We start from the raw sequence: 23,999 nt of genomic DNA on the forward strand, positions 1-23,999 counted from the left end.
TCGTTCTTCGTATCATGTCATGACAAAAAGGTACATTTTAAACGAGGCCGAAGTATGAAAATGTTCCTGGCGAATGATTAACGATACTAGTTTTCGGCATTTTAACTTGGATTATTTTCCACTACTTTTTGGGTCTACTGAGGGTATATATTTAAATATACTCCATAAAACCTACTCTCTGTCCTAAACCAAAAAACAAGGTTAGGATTTTTTCAGTTATATTCACAAATTGCCGTTTAGACAGGTTTAATTTACAATAAATCGATGGTGGACACCTCATGGTTTTTCTACATTTTATGAGATTTTACTTTTTCCTATGAGTCCTCTATATGTCAGTGTAAACCTGCAAGGAATACAAAGATGAACAATATACATTCATAAAACATTTTATTGACATCATTAAAAAGTAATACATGAATATTACCGTAAATACGGCAACTAACTGTAATTAATCAGAACAATATTGACAGAATATACAATTAACATCACTGAGTGAGCACACATCAAATAGCCCTTTTATACTAAAAACTTTCCTCATATATGTCGTCACTCCTTATGATTAGAAAAAAGACTGCACAAATGTAGTGGCATTATGGTTGCCACCACTGCAAAGCAAGCTTTTTCTTAAATACGCTTTTGAAAAACATTATCTATAGCTCAATTGGCAAGAGAAATTATCAACGAACATTTTGGCTACTGATAAAAAGAACCATACTGTTGTTCAAAATGTTCTCCACATACATGTGCCTAGAAGCCTTGTATGTTCTATTACAACAGTGGTATAACCTTTGGCTTGGAGGAAAAAAACTGGGACCTGACAAAAATGAATGAAAGTATTACAACATAGTTAAAGCAATAAAATATACATTTGAACCTTACTGATGGTTTTACACCATTTTTTTTTTCAAACTACGGTATTTACAAAGCTGACAACTAATTTTTTTTCAAAAGACCAAGCATAAAAATCGAGACTAGATAACATGCACAACCAATAATTTCTAACCATTTTACTTTGGTCATCTTATATAAACTTTTTTCCTGCTGTTGGTAAGTCGCAGAGGTCTCCTTGGATGAAGGAGAACAATTTAGGCACCAGTTGATTAGACTACTACTATGTCTATTACTAATTCACATTTAAGTAAATAATATCTATCTTGTATGGTGTATAAAACTAAACTGTTATCATTTTCTTCTTTGAAAACTGAATTATTCATTTTTCATTCTAAAATAATAATGTGAACATAAGAGATTGTACTTAACTTATAACAATATGTAAGACTTATAGCTCCATGTATACAACTTATCAATCAAAAATTTTATTAACATTTAATCGAATGTCTAGACTATTTATTGGATTCATCTGCCTAGAATTTACCAAAACTTTGTCTTGGGTGTCATATTCACATTATACAAGAAGGGAAAAATGACATTGATTCAATAAGATGAGTGGTCTATTATTTGGCTTGAACACTAGGTTTATATATTATGACTGTATACATATATATTTCTTGAAAATGTGCAAATGCCTTTTAAAGACAGATTCTCACCTGAGGTATTCTTGAATACTAGATATTTCCGATTTATTTTTAGACAGAAATGATTTTACATCTAATTGCTTAGGGGAGAAGGAAATTTCTCACTGATATTAGCAGCAAGGCTACTGTAAATGGTGTAAATTGTAACAGCTCACATGCACATCTGGACAGAAATTTCAGCAGAAATCAACAACAACCTACCACCTCTATCTTTCACATTTAGGCCGCCTTTCTGTAAAATTTATCAGGGAACATTCCAGATCAAATTACTCTGAAGAAAATATTGCACCTTCGTAGAGAAAGTCAATAACTGGTGCATCACCATCAGGTCATCACAATAATGCCAGGTGACAGTCAGTGTAAGGTGCATGACAAGAAAGATACTACAATCTGTAATTTTTTCCCATCAAATTAATTGTCTAAAAGTCTGCAAACTCCTTTGCACATTTCTCCGTCGAAGAAATCCTAAGTGGTTCCTCCTCATAATCATCAAAATTACTAGCATCCCCTGGACCTTTGCACTTGGGAATGAAAGGTGCTTCAACCTAAAAAGAAAATCAAAATGTGTTTTCATACAAAAAATGATACTGAATACTTTCAAATTATCTTCATTGTTTGGTTAAAACGTATAGAGGAAAAACAAAGTCAAGTTCAATGATGTCAGACAGATGACATTTCTTCTTAAAAAAAAAAAAAAAAGAGCCAACGTTGAGTCAGCATATTAAGAATAAAAACATAGAATAGAAAGCTAGGGATAATTTCAGCAATCAAGAATGTTAGTGTGCAAGAGATTTGATATTGCTTGAAAGCTCTGAAGACCCCATATTTATTAGCACCTGTGATTTATATTTATTTCAGTAAAAAAAGGCAAAAACCAAGTTGATGAAGAAGAAATGCAACCATGCACCAGATAAATCTCCTGTAAAATTTATGAGCAACAGAATTCATTATCAACAGCTGCAGCAAGAAGAAAATCATTCCACTTGAACAAAAAATATCATACTTAGATCACAGAATGATGGAAATTGAAAATTAAGCAGAATTTTTTTTTTATTATTTGCTTTTGCATTTTTGCAAATTTTTTGGAACAGGAAAATTTTGATTTTGTGATTCAAATAATTAAATGCCAACAATTTAGCAGTGCTTGAAGATTGGGGATGGGGGTAAGTTAAACTTGAAACCTTTCTAGAAATCCTCAAACACTTCAGGATAATTTTCTTCGACTGCTATCTTGAAAAGTTTACGGTCTTCCTCATAATCATCAAAATTCTTTGCCACAAGCTCCTTTGGACCTTCCAAATTTACTCTTTCAGGTTTATAAGGAACTTTTTCCTGATTTGTGAAAGAGAACACACATACATAAGGTCAGAAAAATAGTTGCTAAGACCATGCAAACTTCATCCTGCCAAATTTTTATGCCCATAAGCCCACAGAAAATAACATAGTGACTTAGAGAAAATATTTGTACTGTGAAAAGTTTCCTGTCAATATACTGGCCAACAGACATTACCAAATTAGTGATGAAATCATTCACTGTATTCAAGTGGGAATCCAATTTCAGCTCATGGCTGCCAGGTCATCATTTCAGTGTTATGTTTTTAAATTTAACAATGGACATTATTTGTGGTTCCGAGTCTATCAATTTACCAAGAAAGCTGCAAACAAACAGCAAACATACTAAATTAAGGAATGGACAGCCAGGTTTTGTATAGCCATGTTGAGAGCATTAAGATCCCAATTACTTCCAGAAGACAGGACACTTCTCTTTTGAAAAGTTGTATCAGCTAGTTAAGCCTGCTATATCAGTATTGGAGGGTTAGACCTCAATAGTATCACAGTATCTCAGATATTATCCTACAAATTTGTTGTGAGTGAACAAAATGTTACAAAAGTATTTGATACAATGACTCAATGCAAAATGCTTAATATCTAAGCTCATAATCATATTCTACAACTGTTCATATTCACTTTACAAGCACCAATTCAAAAATACTAAGAATCAATAACATGAAGGGCACTTTCAGACTTTGCTCTCTTTACTTTAAGAGACAAATGAGGTCAATGTTTGCTTGATTAGATAGTAACTACATCATATAGGTTAATCAAACACTTCACTATTTGCCAACTAGATAACCAAAACAGAATTCTAATGTCACTACCTTCTTTTGATAAATGGCAATCCAGTCTGTTGTGGCAAACCATTTGTGGTTCTTGATATCATTTACACCATTCTTCAGATTTCCATAGCGCTTGGTCAAGTCAACTTGAAGTAAATTCCGCAGTAGATCTTTCAAATCTGAACTGAAGTGGGATGGGAACCTCACCTGGAGAGGGGGAAAGAAACAAACTTGTGATTAAAAAAATAAAATAAAATAAAAAACACAGACACGAATAAAGCAACAAACCATATTATATTTTGATCAGGAATTAAAACAGAAGTTTTCAAAATACATTTATATATTGCTTGTAATATTTATAACAATAGAAGAAGTAAAAATGGAATTGTGTCAAAAGGGCATAGACTATATGCATGGATAAAGATGGCAACGGTGTCTCGTTTGCCACAGCAATTTAGAAAACCTTCAAAATGATGATGAAAGAAATAACATCTTAATTTTTTTAAAAAGTATATTTACAAAAATATGTGCTACTAGCCAACATTGATCTTACCTTGCCTGACACAATTTTCTCATAGATTTGGATAGGTTGGTCTGCAAAGAAAGGTGGGTAACCTGCTGCCATTTCATAGACTAGAACTCCTAGGGCCCACCAGTCAACTGCTTTGTTGTAGCCCTAAATTAAAAGTTAAACATATACTTCTTAATCACAAATAGTTTTTCTTATTTTGGCAGAGGTATGTATGTACACTTAAGGGCACACGAACTCAAGATACTGTTAAAGTGATAATAACTCTTCGTTTCGGCCCAAAAATGAATTTTCCTGGAGTAAACAACAATTTTCCCATACTTACCAATGGTTAATGAATCCATTTTTACATTCAAAGTTAGTCCCTGTTTTTTTTCTAAAAAGTTTGGTTTTTTGTTAAAATCTCTTAAGAGATTTTAACAGAGTATAGCCATCAATGGAGGTCACGTGGTCTAAAGACAAGCTCAGATATCAGAATAATAGCTATAACAGCCGTTTTTGTGGGAAAACAGAATATATTATATTTTTATGAGTCACTCACAATGTTTTTATTGTGAAATGCAGATTTCATACGAAGAGTTATTATCCCTTTAAATCCCCACAAATATTCAAAAGGTTACAGGCCAATATTCATTGACAAGTGGGCCAATATCTTATGAGGCATCAATATGGAAATTCTCCCTTGCCATAAAAAGCAATGTAAACAGCAGTCCAGTATATTGACAGTTTAAATACCAATAGTAAACTGACACTGCCCACAGCATTAATGAGTTGATTCATCTAGCAACTAGAGTAGTAGACAGATAGCAGAGGGATCAATAAATGATACATATGCATTACTCTGTTGGGACTATTGGGATTTCTACAGTCAAAGGCAGCTAACATGTGCACCCAAATTACACCAGTGATATCATATTGAACTCTTGAGATGTGATCCCAACAGATGCAAGGATATAACAAGTATCAATAGACATGGAAGTCCTATATATCTTCCTAATAAACACCTTCAGCTGTCAGTTGTTAATATTCACATGACAAACATATTCCATGCATCATTTATAAAAAAGCTTTTAAGAAAAAAAACATGGACTAACTTTGAATGTTGGGATGGATTCAATAACTATTGGTAAGCATGGGAAAATCGTCATTTGTTTTTTTCACTATAACAAACAGTTGTTCTCCCCTTAAGTAACAAAGATCAGTTCATTAAAATAAATCTTTTTACCTTGCTTAGAATAATTTCTGGTGCTAGATACTCTGGTGTTCCACAAAGGGTCCATGTTCTGCCTTTCACCCTCTTGGCGAATCCAAAATCTGTTACCTTTTGTGAGGAGGCAATTCATCATAACCATTACAAAAATAACATAAGTCTTCAATACATTAGACATCCACATTTAAACATAAGTACATCTAACTATCACAACAATTTTACACTCTTTACTTCTCAGTTCTCAAGTATCACTATTTAAAAAATTAATAATTCCATTAGAACAACAGTTTATCAAAGTTGAATATTTTAAGTTACTCAGCACATTAATTTATATATTTTAAATAGCAAATCCAACAAGTGCACAGATACAATAGAAATTCCTTGGAAATAAGTGAGAGTGTTGGAAAGTTTTGCCAATATGTCACACAAGCACCAGAGGACACCCCTTACGATCCTTCACACAGACAAGTAGATGATGAGAAAATGTATTGGTAAGTTATACCTGTACAGAGTAAATAATAATGAAAATGTCCTGAAAACAATATTTCACTGCAACAATGTAAGAAATTCAAACCTGAAAGGCAGATGTTGGAAAGTTGAAACAGACATAAGACATAACAAGTACAGACATTTACATTTGAGCAGGGATCACAGCACTGGAACGAACAGGATCACTTAAGTCAAGGCATCTTTATGTTCATGCTTCTACTATATTGCCCAGAAAGTGAACAAGTACACTCATGTTAAAATGGTAAAAGAAGGATCAAAACTTAATGACGTTTTTTTTTTTTTTTTTGGTCAAGTCTTTCCCAGTGCTGCATAAAACATTGTTAAAGATATACATCACTATACCATTGACAGCTATAACAACAACATTAAATCTTGACACTACAACATATTTCTCAGAGAAACAACCACTCCTGTATGCCCGCAATGACAACAGGGCTGTCAATAATACTCTCAGCTGATATAATGTTTAGGTTGAAGGCTTGATGACCATTTAGTCCAAATAATTCAGCCCAAACGTATAGATTTTTCATTCACCATTTGGAAAATAGTGGCTTTCCGTGGCATAAAGATAAGGACATATGACAAGAAGCTATTCCTGTAATCATTTGGTTGTCTCTCTGATCTATATGCATTATTCAAAATAGCAAAGACTCCCCAGGGCAAAAGATGATAAAAGATATCAGGAGTGGATGTTGGGGAAGAGGGAAATATTTTACGGGATTGTGAGGACTAGGGATGTACATTTATTACCACATCATTAGTAAGGCTTGAAAAGATGCTAAAACCTCACTGCTGCAAATGCCTCAGCTTTTAGTAAGTGCACTCTAAGCAACATAATCAATATTTCAACCAACTTTACTGTTCAGAGTAAAATGAATATTTCTGGTAAACCAAATTCCCATATCAACCAAGAACACGGGCCAAGTTTGTGTCACTGCAACAATGTAGAGTTTAAGTATATATGCAGGCATTTTCATTCTGGATAAATCCATCACCACATAACGATACATATAGTTTCATGCTCTACATGCATTAAGTACATTTTAAAACATTAAAACCACCACAAACAACATCTATGTTGACAACAGTGACACAAATTCAAGTAAATACAGGAGGAATGGGAAGGGAGAAAACGCCACAGGGGATCATGCATACACATCACAGTGTACTGTTTATATATCTATATGTATATATTTATATAACAGTACTTCACACTTTTCAGCAGACCCCTTACCAGAATACAGTTAGCTGTACACCGAGATGCATTATTTTAGGCTCCACTAGTAAAACCAACAGCAGAAACAAAAAGAGAGGGAGAGTACAGAGGCACAAATAAAAAGACTGTGGTATCAGCACATCCCACATTTAATGACTGACATCATACCTTTAGGTACCCCGTTGAATCAATGAGCAAGTTCTCGGGTTTTAAATCTCGGTACATTATATCCAAATGATGCAAGTATTCCAAGACCAACACAATTTGTGCAGCATAAAACCTGGAATGGGGTTCGCTGTGGAGGAAAGGAAAACACATAATATATGGTGATGTTCATTAGGGTTACCATTAAACAACACGACAAAAGGTGCTCAAACAGTCCACAATCATGGTCATGGTGGTGGTAGTAGTAGAACTGTCAGTGGAGGTGGTGGCAGCGTGCACATTTACTTACTTTGATGTACCCCATTGAATCAATAAGTAAATTCTCTGGTTTGAGATCTCGATAAACAAGATCTAGATAATGGAGGTATTCAAAGGCCAATACGATTTGTGCAGCATAAAACCTTGCATGTGGTTCGCTATAGCAAAGAAAAGAAATATTTATACAGGTTAGTAACATAAAGGACAAACAGGAAATGGACAGCACAGGACAAACACAAGGTCTTCACAGACCCCGTTAATGCTCCAACATTGGTTATAACCCTACTTACTTTTAGCCAGCCGGATGAGTCAATAAGTATATTTTCTGGCTTAAGGTCTCTGTATACAAGATCTAGGGCGTGCAGATATTCAAAGGCCAGCACTATTTGTGAAGCGTAGAACCTTGAGTGAGACTCACTGAGCAAAAATAGATTAAAAGTCCACATATAAACATAATACACACAGGCAGAAAAGAGCATACAAAAACTACGGAGGTTACATCAATTCTAGACAGATAATGTTAAGAATTTTACAAAAGCATGCACAGAATGAGAAAAACCTCAGCCCCAAAAGCAAGGTCTACAAAAGCGATTATTTTACTACATATACTACACATTCAATATGGGTACATCTTTGAATTTGAAACAATAAGCAAATTCAAAACCATGTTAAACTGACCAAAATCAACTCCTACTGCTATAAAGGCTATGTTAAATAGTTATAGATATTGTGCAAAATTTTCTTCAACAGCAAACTTTGAAATATGGACATATTTATGTCCATACTGTTTAATGGTTTTGGATTATTTGCAAATTACCTCTAAACAAATTTCTTTCTTAATTTTGCTCTCCTATTGCTAATCCCAATAGGCACCAATTTTGCAGAATCACTTATTTCAAGGTTCAAGGTGTTATTAATTGCGCACCACCATCACAGTTTTCTCATATCACACAAAATATATTACATTTTATGTTACTACCCCTTTCTTATTTTTGTACATTGTTTCACTTAATTCTCCATGAATGATCCCGACTGAAAAGGATAACTAACATATGCATCAACCAACAAGGATATGCCCACTGTCAATTTTTAAAATTACTCAATGATACTAATGCAATCAAATATGCTACCTCACAACATCATGGTTGGATTCAACCTTAAGTAAGAACAAACAAAATGCATACAAACAGGGCCACTTCTGATACTACTGCTACATTAGTTAAAACATTCAAAGACTGATTGATATATAATTTTTCTTCTTTTGCTACAGAAACATCTAAATCAAATAAATAAATAAATAAATAATAAAATTTCCCTAGCATTTACTACTTTAGGAGTTTTCTACAGCATGCATTCTCGAAAAATCAGCATGATATAATTTACAAATTTGGGTATACAATTTGATGATTGAACCTCTTATCATACATTCATTACATTGTTATCATACAATATTAGGATCTTTTCTCTTCACAGTATGATCTGATATAAATTTCAGAAGACAACACTATGTAAAATTATAATGTGCTCCAAATAAAAGAACCAGACAGCAAAACTGGCAAATATACAGACACTTAACAGAAAAACGCCACTGCTGTACTTTAATATTTATTATTTAAGAACAGGCACATTTCAGTAAACAACTTTTCATTTAAAGAAAAGAGAAGTTTGGCTGTTACAGAATGAACAATGAACATGTTGGATGGCAACAGAGACGGCACGTACAGACACAGAGCAGAATATATATACAGACACACACAGTGTCTGCAAATAAATATTTATGTACCCCTCCCTTCCTCACTTGCAAAAAGATATAGACAATATAAAATAATTTTAAAAACCCACACACAATATTATTGTATATAATATTGCAATTAATGCTTTTCTCAAAAGCAATATGCAAAATCATTTTTTACAAAAATAAAACTAAAAAAAGAATGCTTTTTTAAAATAAATTTCCCAAACAAAATTTATAAGTAGCAGCAGCAAAACTTTCACTTCATAACTGTAAATCATTTAAAGCTTCCATACTGTTAAATGCCACAATAATTGCAAAAGAGAAAAATATAACTTCTTGAGCCAGTAAGGCATCTGCACTAGTTCAAGGACAGAATGCATACACATACAGGGGTTTTAACAAGAAATAATTTCACTAGTTTAACCAATGGTCTCCCTTGGATTGTGTTACATAATACAAATGCTTATTGGGGGTATTTATCCACTAAATAATAAACAATTTATTGGCTGATAAATGACCAATTTTTCACTTAAAATTTTGATATATCTTAATAGTTGATAAATGAAATAAAAAATAAAAAAATTATAGAAAAAAAGCTTTTTTTAAATACTTGTTACCTACCTAAATCTCCCAATTCTTCTTAGATGTGAAAACATTTCCCCGCCAGTTACAAATTCCAAAACCATGTACAAATTGGAGTTATCCTGTGATAAAAAAAATACTTTAGAAGATTCTACTACCAAATTAATCTATTTCAAATGTGTTTCACTCATATTTATCCCCTATTAATCCTGACTATAAATTACAGTTTCTGTTACAGGAACATAAACTGTAGCTCCCAAATCTTCATCCCTACTACATATTACAAATTGCTTTAATATATACATCTTGCGTTTCATCCTGTGTGATAAACATTCAAAAATGGTAGCCTACATTTCATAGCATGGTGGCCACAAGAGTTAAGAAATATGTAACTTGGCAATGGAATCCAGTCTCTAGAGATTCTTTGATCTGCTCTCAATCTATGCCATAAGATGGTTCACATTATAGCATTTCAGTAATATGATAATATGCCTGAGAGATGCACAGGGAGTCAACAGTAATTTCTGTGCAATATCATTCATAATGAGTTGTAATTATACAGTGTTGTTGGATTACCATAGTGTTGGTCTTTGCCACACTTCTGTTCTAAATGAAAGTCTATTTTCTACATACTTTCAATAATTTGCCTATTGTTACAATTTTTAAAAGCACAATTCAAGGGAATCATTTCCTAGTGTTTATGGAACAACTGATCAATAACATACTTACTAAAAATATTAATTCTTATTTTGGCTTCAATAGAAACTGCTTTAACTGTTTCTCAGTCTGAAGATATTTTTTCCCTCAGGTATATCGTTTACTGTGCAAAACCTATTACCATTACCAGATAACAGCCTTCTGAGATCCTACACATTTTTGCAATTTTAAACCTGGAGCTTTAAACCCCTTTCCAAGAACAGGCAACAGAACAGATAACAAATGAAATTTCTGGAAATGACCTAGTTTCTGCAATCAGTCTTCAAAAACAAAGCACTATCAGTGAACAGACAATATAGTAAAAAAAAGCTGAACCTATGCAGTTTACAAACATCGATAAAATATCTTCAGCACATTACCCTGGTCACTCAAGTTTATTTATAAAGCAAGACTATGTAGAGTTCTGTGCTGAATCTAAAATTAGAGCATGTATGTAAGGTGGCAATGAAGATAATGGATCCCGAAAAATCAATAAAACTCATTGTGAAAAGGCTGTTATTAGACTCCACATTAAACAGAGCTATCACTTGGTACAGGTTCAAAGTAACAGACTGAGGTAATATAATTTTCAATAAAGCTGTAATAAATTCATCTTACAGTTTATGTATATGTTATGACATGGTGCCCGTACAAATATTGTGAAAATATTGACACTCACCTTGAAATGATATTCTAAACTGACAAGAAATGGAAAAGAAACGGCTTGTAATATCCTTTTTTCATTAAGGGTATGTTCCACTTGTTTTAACTTGACAACCTGAAAAGTTGATTGAAAAGGAGAAATATTACCACAAGTCCAGAAACAATGCCATTTCAGACTCTGGAAGACCAAATATAACAAATGTCTTTAGTAATTACAAATTATCGGAATTAAATACCATATTCTATACAGAGAATAAAGTTACATTTTCACAGATATTTTCTAATATGTAGACTACCAGAGGAAAAAAAACATATAACATTTTCAAAATTAAATAACTTTCAATTAATAACTCGCCTTCTGTTTGTCCAATATTTTCATAGCATAATACTGCTTTGACTGTTTGTGTTGGACTAGCATAACACGTCCAAAGGACCCTGTGCCCAGTGTTTTGATTCTTTCAAAATCATCAAGACCTGCTGTATTCTACAAAATGAATAAGAAATTCATGAATCTTATGTTACATGCCTTAAAAATAAACTCATAAACACAGACTCAATAATCACCCTAGTGTGTTTATGAAATGTCATATCATTTGCAAGACAAGTTCAAAGAAATATACTCTTTCACTATGTACTGTTTTACAAAGGTTGTCCAGAATTGAGGAGAGATTTGAAATTGATATGAAAGTTCCATTTTGGCATTTCAAAAAAGCGTCCATGGACTACTAAGAGTAAAACACAGAACTTTCAAAACATAAAAAAAAGCATTTTAGTAATTCAGTCTTCTAATTATGTTCATGGATATCCAGACAGTTCCATCAGCAAGGTAAAACATGTTCAAGAATAAGAACTTGGTAACTTACCTGTGAAGGTTTCTCCCATTTGTCACTGAATTCAGCTTTGGCCTGAGCCAAAAAGGCCTTGACTGTAAAATAAGGAGAAAAACAGTCAATTAGCAGTCTTGTACACTTTTCCTATAATGCCTCCAATAATCAAACATAATATGTGACATAGAAAACTAGGTGTACTGTGATTTAATATATAAGAAATAGCCTCCTTTAATCAATCTTTCTTGGCATATGATATGTTAGACAGGAGTGTTTTTAAATGTAACTGATTATGTACACTTCCTTGTTTATAAAGTGGAATGATATTTTTCTGTGCAATTTTCTGTTTAGTAAACAACAGCCATTTTTGGGTGCTGGCTGCACAGCATAAGTATGCTACATAAATCTACTGGTCCACCACTGAAGTATACACAGATGGTTTTATTTACTCAGCTATAAATAGAACTGAATGAATCATTGAATTTCTAATTTTGGCCTTGACTACTTACAAATTTCAGCTTCCCATGTAAAGAAGCTCTTTCGCACCTTTCTATATTACATATACACAAATGCAATTTTCTAATATCTAAGTATAAATCAATAATTTCATTATGATAAAATCTGTACTCAAATATAGGATATCATTAAAATATTATGTTGGGATCGCTAAAATGCTGGTATTTATTCAGGGTTAATGATGGATTAAACTGGTGCAATAGATTGTATTCAATAGTTCTGGTGCATGAAAAATCTCTTAACAGCTACATGTGAATCATAACACACATTTGTACATCTGCAGAACAATGAAATATTGAGTAATTGCCCCTTGCTCATTATCTGTACAAAAATGAAGAGTGATGAAAAAAGACTAAAAACAAATGTACAACACCATCTGGACGTATGTATGTACATATCAGGAGTTGGGTATAGTGAGTCAAATAAGATCTCCTATACATCAACAACAAATATCATGCAAATTTACCTAAATATATTCAACTTAAATATGCTCTTGATGAGTAACATTTAAGAAATAGCCAATAACATTTTGAATACATCAAAGTTGAAAAATTAAATCATCAACTCACAAAAATGAATATTTGTTAACCATCAATGATATACATTTTGAATACCTAACATCACATAATTCAATCTGATTCAGATTAAAAAGGACAATAAAGGAATGCTGCAAGTTACATCTATGATAAAATGTTTGTTTTGGATAGTTTTCAAAAAAGTACACAGAAACCTTAAGGAATCTTTCTGGTTCATCAATCTCATTAACAACAGGCAATTATTATCCAGATACATTTATTCCATAAAGCGGCTTTAGTTATGAAATAATGCAGATAAAAGCAACACAAGGAACATACCCTTCACAGAATTTCAATCAGTTTTGGAGCTACATGTTCTTGATGATCATGTTATGCCACATTTAAAGCTACACGCTACAGAAGTTTTCTTTTCCCCTTTTTTCTACCCCTGCTTGCAGAAGTTAGCTCCTTGTAAATGCTACACCAGAATATTATTTATGTACATGTTTGATGCATTAAACAGAACAGACTGTCTTATCCATCGGAACTTGGGTTTGAATTTACACTACTTCAGTATCATGACCGACGACACATTCAATCCACATGATAATAATATGGATATGCACCTTTACAATTGATTAACAAATTATTTTTATACATTTCACGACACACTGTCCGAGGTATGTAGTAATCTACTAAATGTGAACTATAAATTTTGATTTAGTTGTCTTTCGGTTCAATACAAAAGATTGTGGAAAAAAACATACACCGACGGTATTGAGATATTAACAGGAGTAGTAGTACTTGTGGTACTGATGCACTGTCAATGACAGCAAATAAGACTGCGACTGCATTGCTTATCCCTAAGACGATCATAAATGTAAAGTAATCGACCGATCGAAACTTACCATTTTCTGCTGGATCTAGTTTCTTGGCTGTCTGAGCATTACCCATAGTATAATCAACAAGAAACGCCCAGTTATTTATCTATCTAGACCCAAACTGCAGAAAATTTGTCTTCATGTAACATAGGCAAACAACCTTTCAACACAGCATATACACATGCGCCGAACACTTTTCTCTTTTTTTCAAGATCATTTTCATTATGTTGATATATTTTAACATTTATTCAAACGGTTACGGTCATTTATCTCTGCATGTCATATATTGACTAATATCAGCGTAAAGTCACATTTTCTTATAGGACTATTTTGTTTTGACAAAATGGCGGAGTAAACTATTATGGGATGGGAATGTTCACATCAACCACAATCGTCGCAGAGAAATGCAATCATACCAGCTCAACTATCAGATAAATCTATCGATTTCGCTGGGTTTTTGGTGCCCCATCAGACACGAAAAATCAACACTGGACTGCATTAAAACAGTATTTTGCTCGAATATCATTGACAATAGTCGAGACACGGGGTAGTTAACCTTAATCCTACGTTTGTAGTTTTGTCCCACTGCTAAAATTTTTAGTCGTAGCAAACCCATCATAGTAAAAAATTATAGGCCTAATGATAGGCCTAATAATAAAACAAAAATAAAATAAAAATAGCCCTAAATTTCGGATCCCTTTTTAATGGCAATATTGCCCTAAATTCAAAAGTCTGTCAGGCTAGAAATCATTGGCGGATTTAGGGGGGTGTCGTGGGGGTGTCGTCGACCCCCCCCCTTTCATTTCTGAAATAATCACGCTAACGGTCCCCTCTTGTAATTAGAATCTTGACTAGCTGAATCAGCGTTCGCCTTCTAAAATTCCAAATTTTCGGGGCCCTTCAGGCTTCGCATCCACCCCCCCCCCCCCTTCAAATAGGCCTAATCCTGGATCAGCCCCTGTAGAAATTATTGGTAGCACCATGAAATCAATTTTAGTTGCAAAAGGGTAGGCCTAAATGCGCTGGGATGAAAAGGAGCGCGCCTCAAAATACTTTTCGCGTAGCCTATTTTGAAGGCCTAGACCTAATGCGAATTAAGACATGCGCCAATTAAAGCCTCTTATTAGCTTTAGGCCATATTTAGACGCGATTAGGTAGGCCTAAATCATAAGGCTAAATCTCAAGTAGGCCTATAGTTTCATAGTTATATATAGTTTGAGATAAATACAAAGTAACACTTCAATATGTTTCATAAGGCCCTTGTAGGCCTATCTGTAATTTCCATTGAGCAAAACTTTATAGGCCCTACTTGATAGGTAAAATAGGGCCTATTCACATTTTTTGTGTTTCTTTTTATCTAAAGGTCTATTTGTTTTAGGTTATAGCACATGTCATTATCTTGTCATCCTTATTTCTCGAACTAAAATTTTAGGCTTAGGCCTACTACTTAGGCCCTATTAGGAGCGGAAATTTGTTTCCCAAACAAGCACAGGCGCACAAGTTCTCTTGTTTAGGCCTAGGCCTACATTATCGGAATCTGAATGTCAAATAAAAGAAATTAGCACAGGGTATAGGCCTACTTATCCACTAAATCCAACAAAATTAGATTTTTAAAAATATTAATATATATAATCTGTGTTGTATTTCAGGCAACCTTACTTTGAACTGATTTTAAGACGTAGGTCCCTATCTATTACAAATTTTGGAACACTTTTCAGCCACACGTAGGCCTACTATGAGCAAGGTTATGCACCGCGAGTCCGCCAAATGTTATTGAGAAAAGAATATGCCTATTTACCTTCATTTACATCACATGAATCTAAGGCCCACCTATGAATATACGGTGTGAAAACACCTCATATTCAACACCACCGATTTATGCAAATATTAGTTTAGCGATTGCCATTTTGCATTTGCTTTTATGAATTCCTTTGGTAAACAAATAAGGCAGACTCAAGGCTAACTTTTTTACCAGGAGAAATTAACATGGGAATAAGCGCGTAGTATAGTGCGTCAATCTCAACCCATTGTCAAACATGAACTTAAGTAATGTTGTGTTGTGTTTTAGTATTTATTCTTCATCCATTATTATATTAAATTATTTACAATTATGGGCTGATCAGAATGATGGGAATCGTATTATAATTGAATTTGTTTATTACTGAGAGCTACAGGCCTATTAGTCTGACCTATACCAAGCATCTTATTATAGCATAGCGTCAATAATTATCTAACTATTTGTGTATTAATTGTTGTTTTATTAATTGCCAGTATATATCAAGGTGTACAGTCAAATAAAAAATCCAAATGATTAACAACGCTGATTACAGCGTGTTAAAATACAAATCAAATATCGTCTTGTATAGATGCTGATTGACATCTACATATAAGGGCAGCGTAGAGTTCTTAAAACTGAAGCTCCTAAACATCTTTTTAACATTTAACCAAGAAAAGATTAATGCACCAGCCTGGATACAACAACGTTTCAAATACCAATGCTAAGCGATAGACCTACACTAACATAACTCTCACAGGACCTTTCATAGGCCTTATTAAATTTGCAAACCCGCCGTATCTAAAGACTTTCAGGTTTACGTCTTTGTAGACAAAGTGCAAAATAGGCTTAACTTTTCATGTGAACAGAAATCAATTACGACTGAAGAGGCCCGATTAAAGTCCAGTCAAACAGTGATATGTAAGCCTTATCTCCATAAAACATACAGTTTTATCGCGATAGTGTTGTGCGTCCATATACATGTAGCATGTCTCATGGCAATAAAAACCGCTATCGTCCCATCACAAGCGTGTATGCTAAATTTGGATATAAAAACGCTGTGGGTTAATACAAGTACATATATTGAGCAGACATTAATTATGGACGACCAAGGCAACAGATCGCTTTTGATATGCATGGGTTACCATATATCCACCTAGATATGGCGGTTCACTATACATACTGTATATACAGTGTGCATATGATGTTAATATAAATGAATGCAATGGTAAAGAGAATATAACGAAAAAAGTTATAATAGCAACAGCTATGATAGATGATAGGTGCCTGTTAACAAGGCTAATGGCATTCTAATCCACCGATTTTCTCTACGTACGTAAACCTTTAAATGAGGTTCGCTGTCAGGTATGTTGTGTAGACTAAATTGGAAGACCTTCACCGACTTTTTCGTTCCAGTCTTATCAACATCTTTTTTCCAAAGAATTAACCAATTATGACGAAGTAATATGGGATCGATTTTTTGGCGTTTTGACATTGAAACACTGTCGGAAGAACCGACTTTGGTTCTGAGGAAATGTAAAAGAAATTAAGATCCTCTAAACCATTTTTGTATACACAATAGAGTCTGGGTGCTATTAAATCACGCCGCTCAAATAAACATTCACTGAAAGCAAGCAGCAAAACGGCCAGAGAATAAAGTAACAAAGGGCAACCACAATACACCAACTTATGAAACTTATGAATTATCAATGCTGATCGGTAAATAATTTCAATATGCATATTATGTAACCAAATGGGTATATGTGAAATAATCCGTTTGGTGACTGTTTCATATATACATGTATGTACTATACTTACAAAACTCTGCTGGCTCCTTTTCTTCCTTCTTTTTGCTTCCAAGTTTAAACATGGTAGATGTACGTTATATTTCTCTAATCAACACAACTTGTAAGACCTGCTTGCTGCTGTAGCAACCTTGATACATATAAATCACGTTGATATTCAATGTCCTAACAATGGATGTATATTCTTAATCGTCCACAAATCATTACCAACTTAGCATTGCCCAAACCGCAGTTATAGAAACCCAAGCAACAACTTAAAAGTGTCGTCCGCCTTGTCTGTTAATTGCCTTTACTTTAATTCTCTTCAGTGTGACATCCTCTCTAACCCAAGTGAACTTCACGCTGATAAGGGCAGCAGTTATCTCGCGAAACTGAGTCGATGTCGTTGAGAGGTATAAAAATACGTGTCACCGGGTAGGACCCTTGAAGCAAAATCACAGAGAGGCACCTTTACGACCTGCGTCTATACGCAAACACCTTCGTTCGGTCGATAAGTTCCTCCTCACTTGTTAGGCAAGGGCAAAAGTTTGCACTATTATGCTTTTACCCCAAGGTCGGCAGTTACTTTATGCTGAATGGGTAAACTTGTAAACCCACAGCGATAAAATAGTGAAAGGAAATGAATGAGCGTGTCCACAAATAAACCCGCGACTGAGAAAACACCTTTGAAAAGTAAGTTGTTTGCGATTCTAAGCACAGGCCCGTCTGAATACTGGGATAGCGTGTGCATATCGACAAGAGCACTGCATTAGTCAGCATGATTACATGTTATGCAAAACTAAAATGTTAACTATTAAAAGTGCAGGGCACTTTAGGCGTGGCGATTTTTATTTTGATAAGTGATAGGGGATTTCGCTGATGAAAACATTAGGCCAATGTAAATAAAGATACCAGTGTCGACTAAACGTTTTCTTCCGTTCATTATGAATAACATCAATTTCATCTTCTTACGTCAAAATCAGTCAAAAGTTTTAAGGTTCAGACAAAGTTTTTACGAAAACGAGACAATTTTGTCTTTGTGAAAGAGTCCATAATTTATATAACTTACTCTGAATTAAGTGTACTATCATCTATTAGACGACGACAGAAAAATTAAAAATCTCGTCTAAATGCTCTACATGTTTAATAGAACTTCTTGTGGATTAGAAAACACCGATGAATTAATTATTTTATAATGTAATTTCTATCCGTTCCCCTATTGCCCTGCCCCCCATCCAACCCAATATATATATATATATATATATATATATATATATATATATATATATATATATATATATATTAGATAAATGTAATTTTTCAATCGCTTTTTTTTAAATTCACGGCACGAACGTATTTTAAAGTTTGTCTGAAGGAATCTTTTCCATTCCATCGTATTCGCACAAATGCGTTAGGTGAGACTGAATGCTTGGCTGTGCAACAGCAGGCAACACACCACTACCGAGTTCCGAGTCTTGTACTGGAAGTGTCATTGGCGGTTTGTCCTAGTTCTACTATTCTTTGAAGGGCATAGTAATTAGTGAAAAATATCAATCTTTCAGATATCTTTTGTATCATTTAGTTCAAAGAACCCAGTCTATTACTGCTGTTTTATGCAAAATGATTACCATAAATCAATTCTTTCAATATATAGAGGGTTCTGTGGCTGATTTGCCTTAGACATAAACTTAAATATGCCACCGAAGCACTGACCCTCCTTGTAAAAAAAAAATAAATAAAATAAAATCGAAATGCATGTCGGCACATAATGACGAAAAACAACAATGATATATTTTTCGACTAAAAGTTAATTCAGAAAATTGATCTGGAAAACATGAACACGTCTGGTAACAATGCCTTGACGACAAATTTTAAAAAGGCGAAATTGTCATGGTACAATAAAGGGACACATAAGGGTTTTCTTATTATAAATATTCTTAATTTTTTTAAAGATATGTTATAGACATGTTTTGGAAAATAAATGAAATTGCTAGTTCTATTCAAAAAGTGAATTTCTGTGTGAAAATGCACGGAAAGCATGTAGCAGTCCACTCGGTTTCTATAGATAGCTTAATAATCAAAAATTAAAAAAAAAAGGACGGGATGGGTCGTTTTTAATTTAAAAATTGCCGTTTTTAGGCAATACTGACTATATAAACGTTGCATATAGCACTGCGTCTTGTATGGGAAGTATGCTAATGTTGGCGTCCATCAAGACGAGGAAACACACAACGTTGAAACTAACGTATAAAAGAACCCGACATATTTTCAGCATACGCAAATTTTTGTTATGAGTTCCCAGACGTCTATTCTACAAATTAACTAGTTTCAAGTTTGGAGCAACGTCGACATTACTATGCTCACCATAGCTTGAGTGTTTTGCTTTTAAGTACGGACCTCGTTGAATTAGTTTATACTAGTAGTGTGCAGGGTGCCTGACCCTAAACTAACCGTACGTGTATAACATTTCCTTGTACACATATCCTTTTGGATCCATACTGAGAAGATGACGTCAAACTCTCCAACTTTTATATAGGTCCCAAATTACCCGCCTTATCATATCTCGGTTAAAACGTACATGTACACCGACGTAAGACGCCAGCGAACGCAACAGTAAAAATCTCTCTTACAGTTCAAAACAATCAAGAATTAATATGGCTTCTTAAGTACCCAACTCTACACAACTTGTTTGGAAATGTCCATCACTGACATAGTAAGAAATTTCAATTTCGGATTCACAGAGGTCTCTTATAGAAAAGCCTTCTAAAAGAAAAATACAAAAATAAAACCAATTTTTAATCGGTTTGAATTCGAAGCCGTTTGAGGATAAACTTACATTGTATCGATGCAATATATATATATATATATATATATATATATATATATATATATATATATATATATATATATCACTTTGAATTCCTTAAGGGCTCAATCTATATGTGTACCAGCGTAAAGCCAAAAATATATAGATTTTGAAAGCATATCAAATTGAAAAGTAAAATTAGTTTCGCTTTCGGTTCCTATCGGTCACAAATCGCCTAGTGAATATGAGCCTATATAAAACAAAAAACTCAAGTCAATAACTGGAAGATTTACAAAAAATTTGACAAGCTAGTGATCAATCTGTTGACTCACACGTTTTGCCTGGCCTAAAGATACACCCAAGCAACACTCTGGCATAAATACATGTGTAATTCCGTTGAAGCCTTCGTCATATTTTCGTGCACGTGATAAGGATATTACTGATTATCTTGCACAAGTTGCAACTGCTAATGAGATACAATTACTTTTTTATAGCGACGAGGCGCACACAATCTCGCTAACGACCATACAGCCGCCAGTTTTCGTCGTCAATAGCACCAACTAATAGGTCCTGGGGAATTAATTGCATGCATTTACAGTGTAAATCTGGAGTGGCATTGGCTACAGAGATGATCATTATGACGTTAAAACAATGTCATAATTAGTCTGTTCCTCTTAATTGCTGTGGTAAAACTTACTCTATGGTGAAGCCAAACTTTTCTATTTTCCAAACTACATTATTATATTTGGTGCCTAACAAACTTTGATAGATTAAAGGATGCATTCTATCGCACTGTATTTAACAGAAATGTATTTCCCGAAATACTTCAACACGAAGCATATTAATTTAGCATGATACGCACCGACACAATTCATACATGTACTCACAAAAATCATTCCACAGGCGGACTCTCTCTCCGAGAACTGCGTACTTTTCTGAAGTACTCGGGCTATTCTTTGGAGATCCAAAAAAGTTCCGAAATATATCGGTCACTTTCTTGGGTTGTCCTCCACCGTGGTCCGCGGCCATGGCCATGTGGAGGTGGCTACTGGGGCTTTCCTGGAATTATAAATTCGTACAACGTCTCATTTGAAATAATCCAAGCTTGTGTTTTCTACTCTTATCTAGATCCTGACAGGACTACTGGCGGATGTGATTTTCTTCCATGACGTCTGTCTGGTCTGGTAGTGTAAGTTTGTTAAAATGCAAACACGGCGAGCTCTGTACTATATTCAAAACATGTCAAACAACATTGGCTGAAGGCAGAGGCCCAATGACGTGATTGGACAAGCTGCATATGTGAGCTCGTCTGGAGGGAAACATTTGATTAAAAGAGTATGGAGAACTATCTGACATCAGTTCATAAATCTAATTAAGAAACATCCACAAAACCCATTTTCTTCGTAAAATGGATGATGCCCAGTGATGGTCAGTTTATAAACGTACTTCACAACGCACGGACCACTAACTGGGGAACTGGAGTTGAAATCATTTATACATGTATAAGTTTGTATGACGCAGAAAAATGTCATTCTTTGATGTTGGTCTATCTTTATCAAAACTTTTATAAGAGTGATAATGCACCAAACACTGACAAAATGAAAATTCTTCCTTCTCTACAAGAACACACTATATCTCACAATAGGCGATAGGTCTTGGGCAATATCCTTTTATATTTGGCTGTTTTTGGTTTAATTTTCAAAGGGAATGCTCGGGATGGTAACGTAAATATTTGTACTATACATCTTCACAGTGTTTAGCGTCTTACGTGTGATATGCACGATGCATTACGCGGGCTGTGAACCAAATGGTAACTGCAGATCTGTATACAAAGTAATTGGATACTTGGTAGAAATGTTGAAAAACACCGCAGTCATTGCTGTACCAGAGAGGTTAACATAGCGTGCGCGTTACTCGTGCAAGCGAGTAAGCACTTTATCAGCAGTTTCGTGAGATTTTCTGTTCAACATCGAGTGTAGAAGATCACTCAGGATTACAAAGGTTACCTCATCGTTTTTAGACGAATATCATACAGATAGTATTAAGATACATGTGCTGAGGCACGTTGTTTTTCTCCACTTAAACTAGAACGGGCTGTGTACTGTGGATACCATATGATCTGTTTCTTGTTACAGAGAGGAAATAAAGGTGCTAAGTAGAAGTCGAAGACATGTATATAAACTGGATCTTTAGACGTTTTTATGGTCTCAACTTACATTAAAAAAGGTTTATACTATCCATGAAATCTTTATGAAAACAGATTATCGAACGCGGTAGGCTGAAAGGGGGCAGGTAGGAAGAAAGAGTCCGATCTCTAAGAGTATGAATTTACAAATTTTCAGAATGTATACCAAAACACTTCTGCAAGTTTCCCATTGCCTCTAAGAACGTTCACCAAAACTTATCACCAAGTGCAATACACATCCTCGGACGCTCACAAAATTCAGTTTGGATAAAAGGGTCCGGATTAAATACCACAGTAAAAAACGGCACACTTACCCTTATACTACGCCCAAAAGAAAGACTTTCACCAAATATCATATGGGCACAAAACCCATAAAATTACTGGAAGAGGAGCCCGGATATGTGGCATATGGACCGCATATTAAATCGTGCAATCTAGGACACACTTATTAATTAGGCCTAGAAGCGAAATCTAGCGTTTATACTTAGAACTATCTATACATATTGGAGGGCAAGCCTCTTGGTAAAGATGAACAACATTAGTTCCCATTTATATGAACCATCCCTACATCTTAGTAAGAAAGCTACCTGACATTTTCATACATACCTAGTGAAAAGTTGAAGGTCCAGCTGAAAGTGGGTTCCTTTATGCGGGGTATCTTTCACACTCTTGTGTTCTATTTCGGTGCATAGGTGCGGAACACGGGAGAGCGACACTTTAATTTAGAAGTAGGGCAACGGTATGCCTCAGCCTCCAGCTGTCTACCCTCTTCAACAGCTCAAAGCTGACATCAAAATTCATCTGTAGCAATTTTTTGACGCAGATATGTTGCATTTCAGTTTATTCAAAAAGCAAATGTAAAACTTAACAATTCAGGAAATTGATTTTGAAACCATTGGAGATATAACGTCAACAGACAGCACGTCAACAATGACGAAGTCCGTCTTATCCGTTTGGTGTGCGGTGAGGTTGTTTGTCACGGTTTGTACCCCGAGGCTTGTACGTCAACCTTGATATAGATAGGACATTTAATCATCCTCTTTTATTTACCAGGTTACATGGGTCATGTCCAGTGTCCCTTAGACTTTAATAAAACTTTGCTGCTAAAAACACAAGGAATGTGGAAAGTTCGGCAAACCAATATCACATATATAAACAAGTGAGAGGACTAGCCTACGCTAATTGGTACTATAACAGACAAAAACAGACAGCTGGCGATGTAAATTCCGTAAATTTAACAAACATACGGGTTGATCTCCTTTATACATGTGCACTTGTCCATAATTCGTTTGTGAAACTAAGATGTAAAAAATGGAAATCTGAAACTATACAAAACACCTACCACCGGGTCACGATATCAGCTTAGAAAAGACCATGAAAGTACAACTGTTGTACTTCCATGGTAAATTCCTAATAAAACGGCTTTCGCTCAATTGTTTTAATGTAAAGTTACAGCTTACGAACTACACAACAAATGATAAACCTTTTTAACGTA

At 34.5% G+C, this 23,999-nt stretch overlaps 1 protein-coding gene across 13 annotated transcripts; it reads right to left on the reverse strand.

The window, feature by feature from the left end:
- Positions 1–370: 370 nt before the first annotated feature.
- Positions 371–23,272, reverse strand: LOC106173017 (cAMP-dependent protein kinase catalytic subunit 1). 13 transcript variants are annotated; one of them, XM_024074460.2, is made up of 12 exons: positions 23,111–23,272; positions 21,207–21,378; positions 12,080–12,141; positions 11,572–11,700; positions 11,233–11,331; positions 9,897–9,979; positions 7,286–7,412; positions 5,407–5,502; positions 4,206–4,328; positions 3,695–3,859; positions 2,717–2,867; positions 371–2,080 (listed from the first exon to the last, which is right to left on the reverse strand). In XM_024074460.2, exons 2-11 carry the CDS (start codon positions 21,352–21,354, stop codon positions 2,721–2,723), a joined length of 1,179 nt encoding a protein of 392 aa, XP_023930228.1. In that variant the 5' UTR covers positions 21,355–21,378; positions 23,111–23,272; the 3' UTR covers positions 371–2,080; positions 2,717–2,720. The 13 variants fall into 13 exon arrangements, with proteins under 13 accessions (XP_023930228.1, XP_023930224.2, XP_023930225.2 ...); XM_024074456.2 differs by lacking the exons at positions 7,286–7,412; positions 23,111–23,272 and adding exons at positions 7,831–7,957; positions 22,819–22,940; XM_024074457.2 differs by lacking the exons at positions 7,286–7,412; positions 23,111–23,272 and adding exons at positions 7,572–7,698; positions 22,819–22,936.
- Between the last annotated feature and the right edge of the window lie 727 nt (positions 23,273–23,999).

This window comes from Lingula anatina, chromosome 1 (genome assembly GCF_051362555.1).
Source record: "Lingula anatina isolate TDL-2025a chromosome 1, LinAna3.0, whole genome shotgun sequence".
NCBI classification, from domain to species: Eukaryota; Metazoa; Brachiopoda; class Lingulata; order Lingulida; family Lingulidae; genus Lingula; species Lingula anatina.

Coding starts and splice junctions, on each gene's coding strand:
- LOC106173017 (XM_024074456.2), bottom strand. CDS start 22,860: ATGATATTTGGTGAAAGTCTTTCTTTTGGGCGTAGTATAAGG. Junction 3,860..4,205: donor AGAAAATTGTGTCAGGCAAG/GTAAGATCAATG, acceptor CCCCCTCTCCAG/GTGAGGTTCCCATCCCACTT. Junction 2,868..3,694: donor TTGCCATTTATCAAAAGAAG/GTAGTGACATTA, acceptor TTCACAAATCAG/GAAAAAGTTCCTTATAAACC.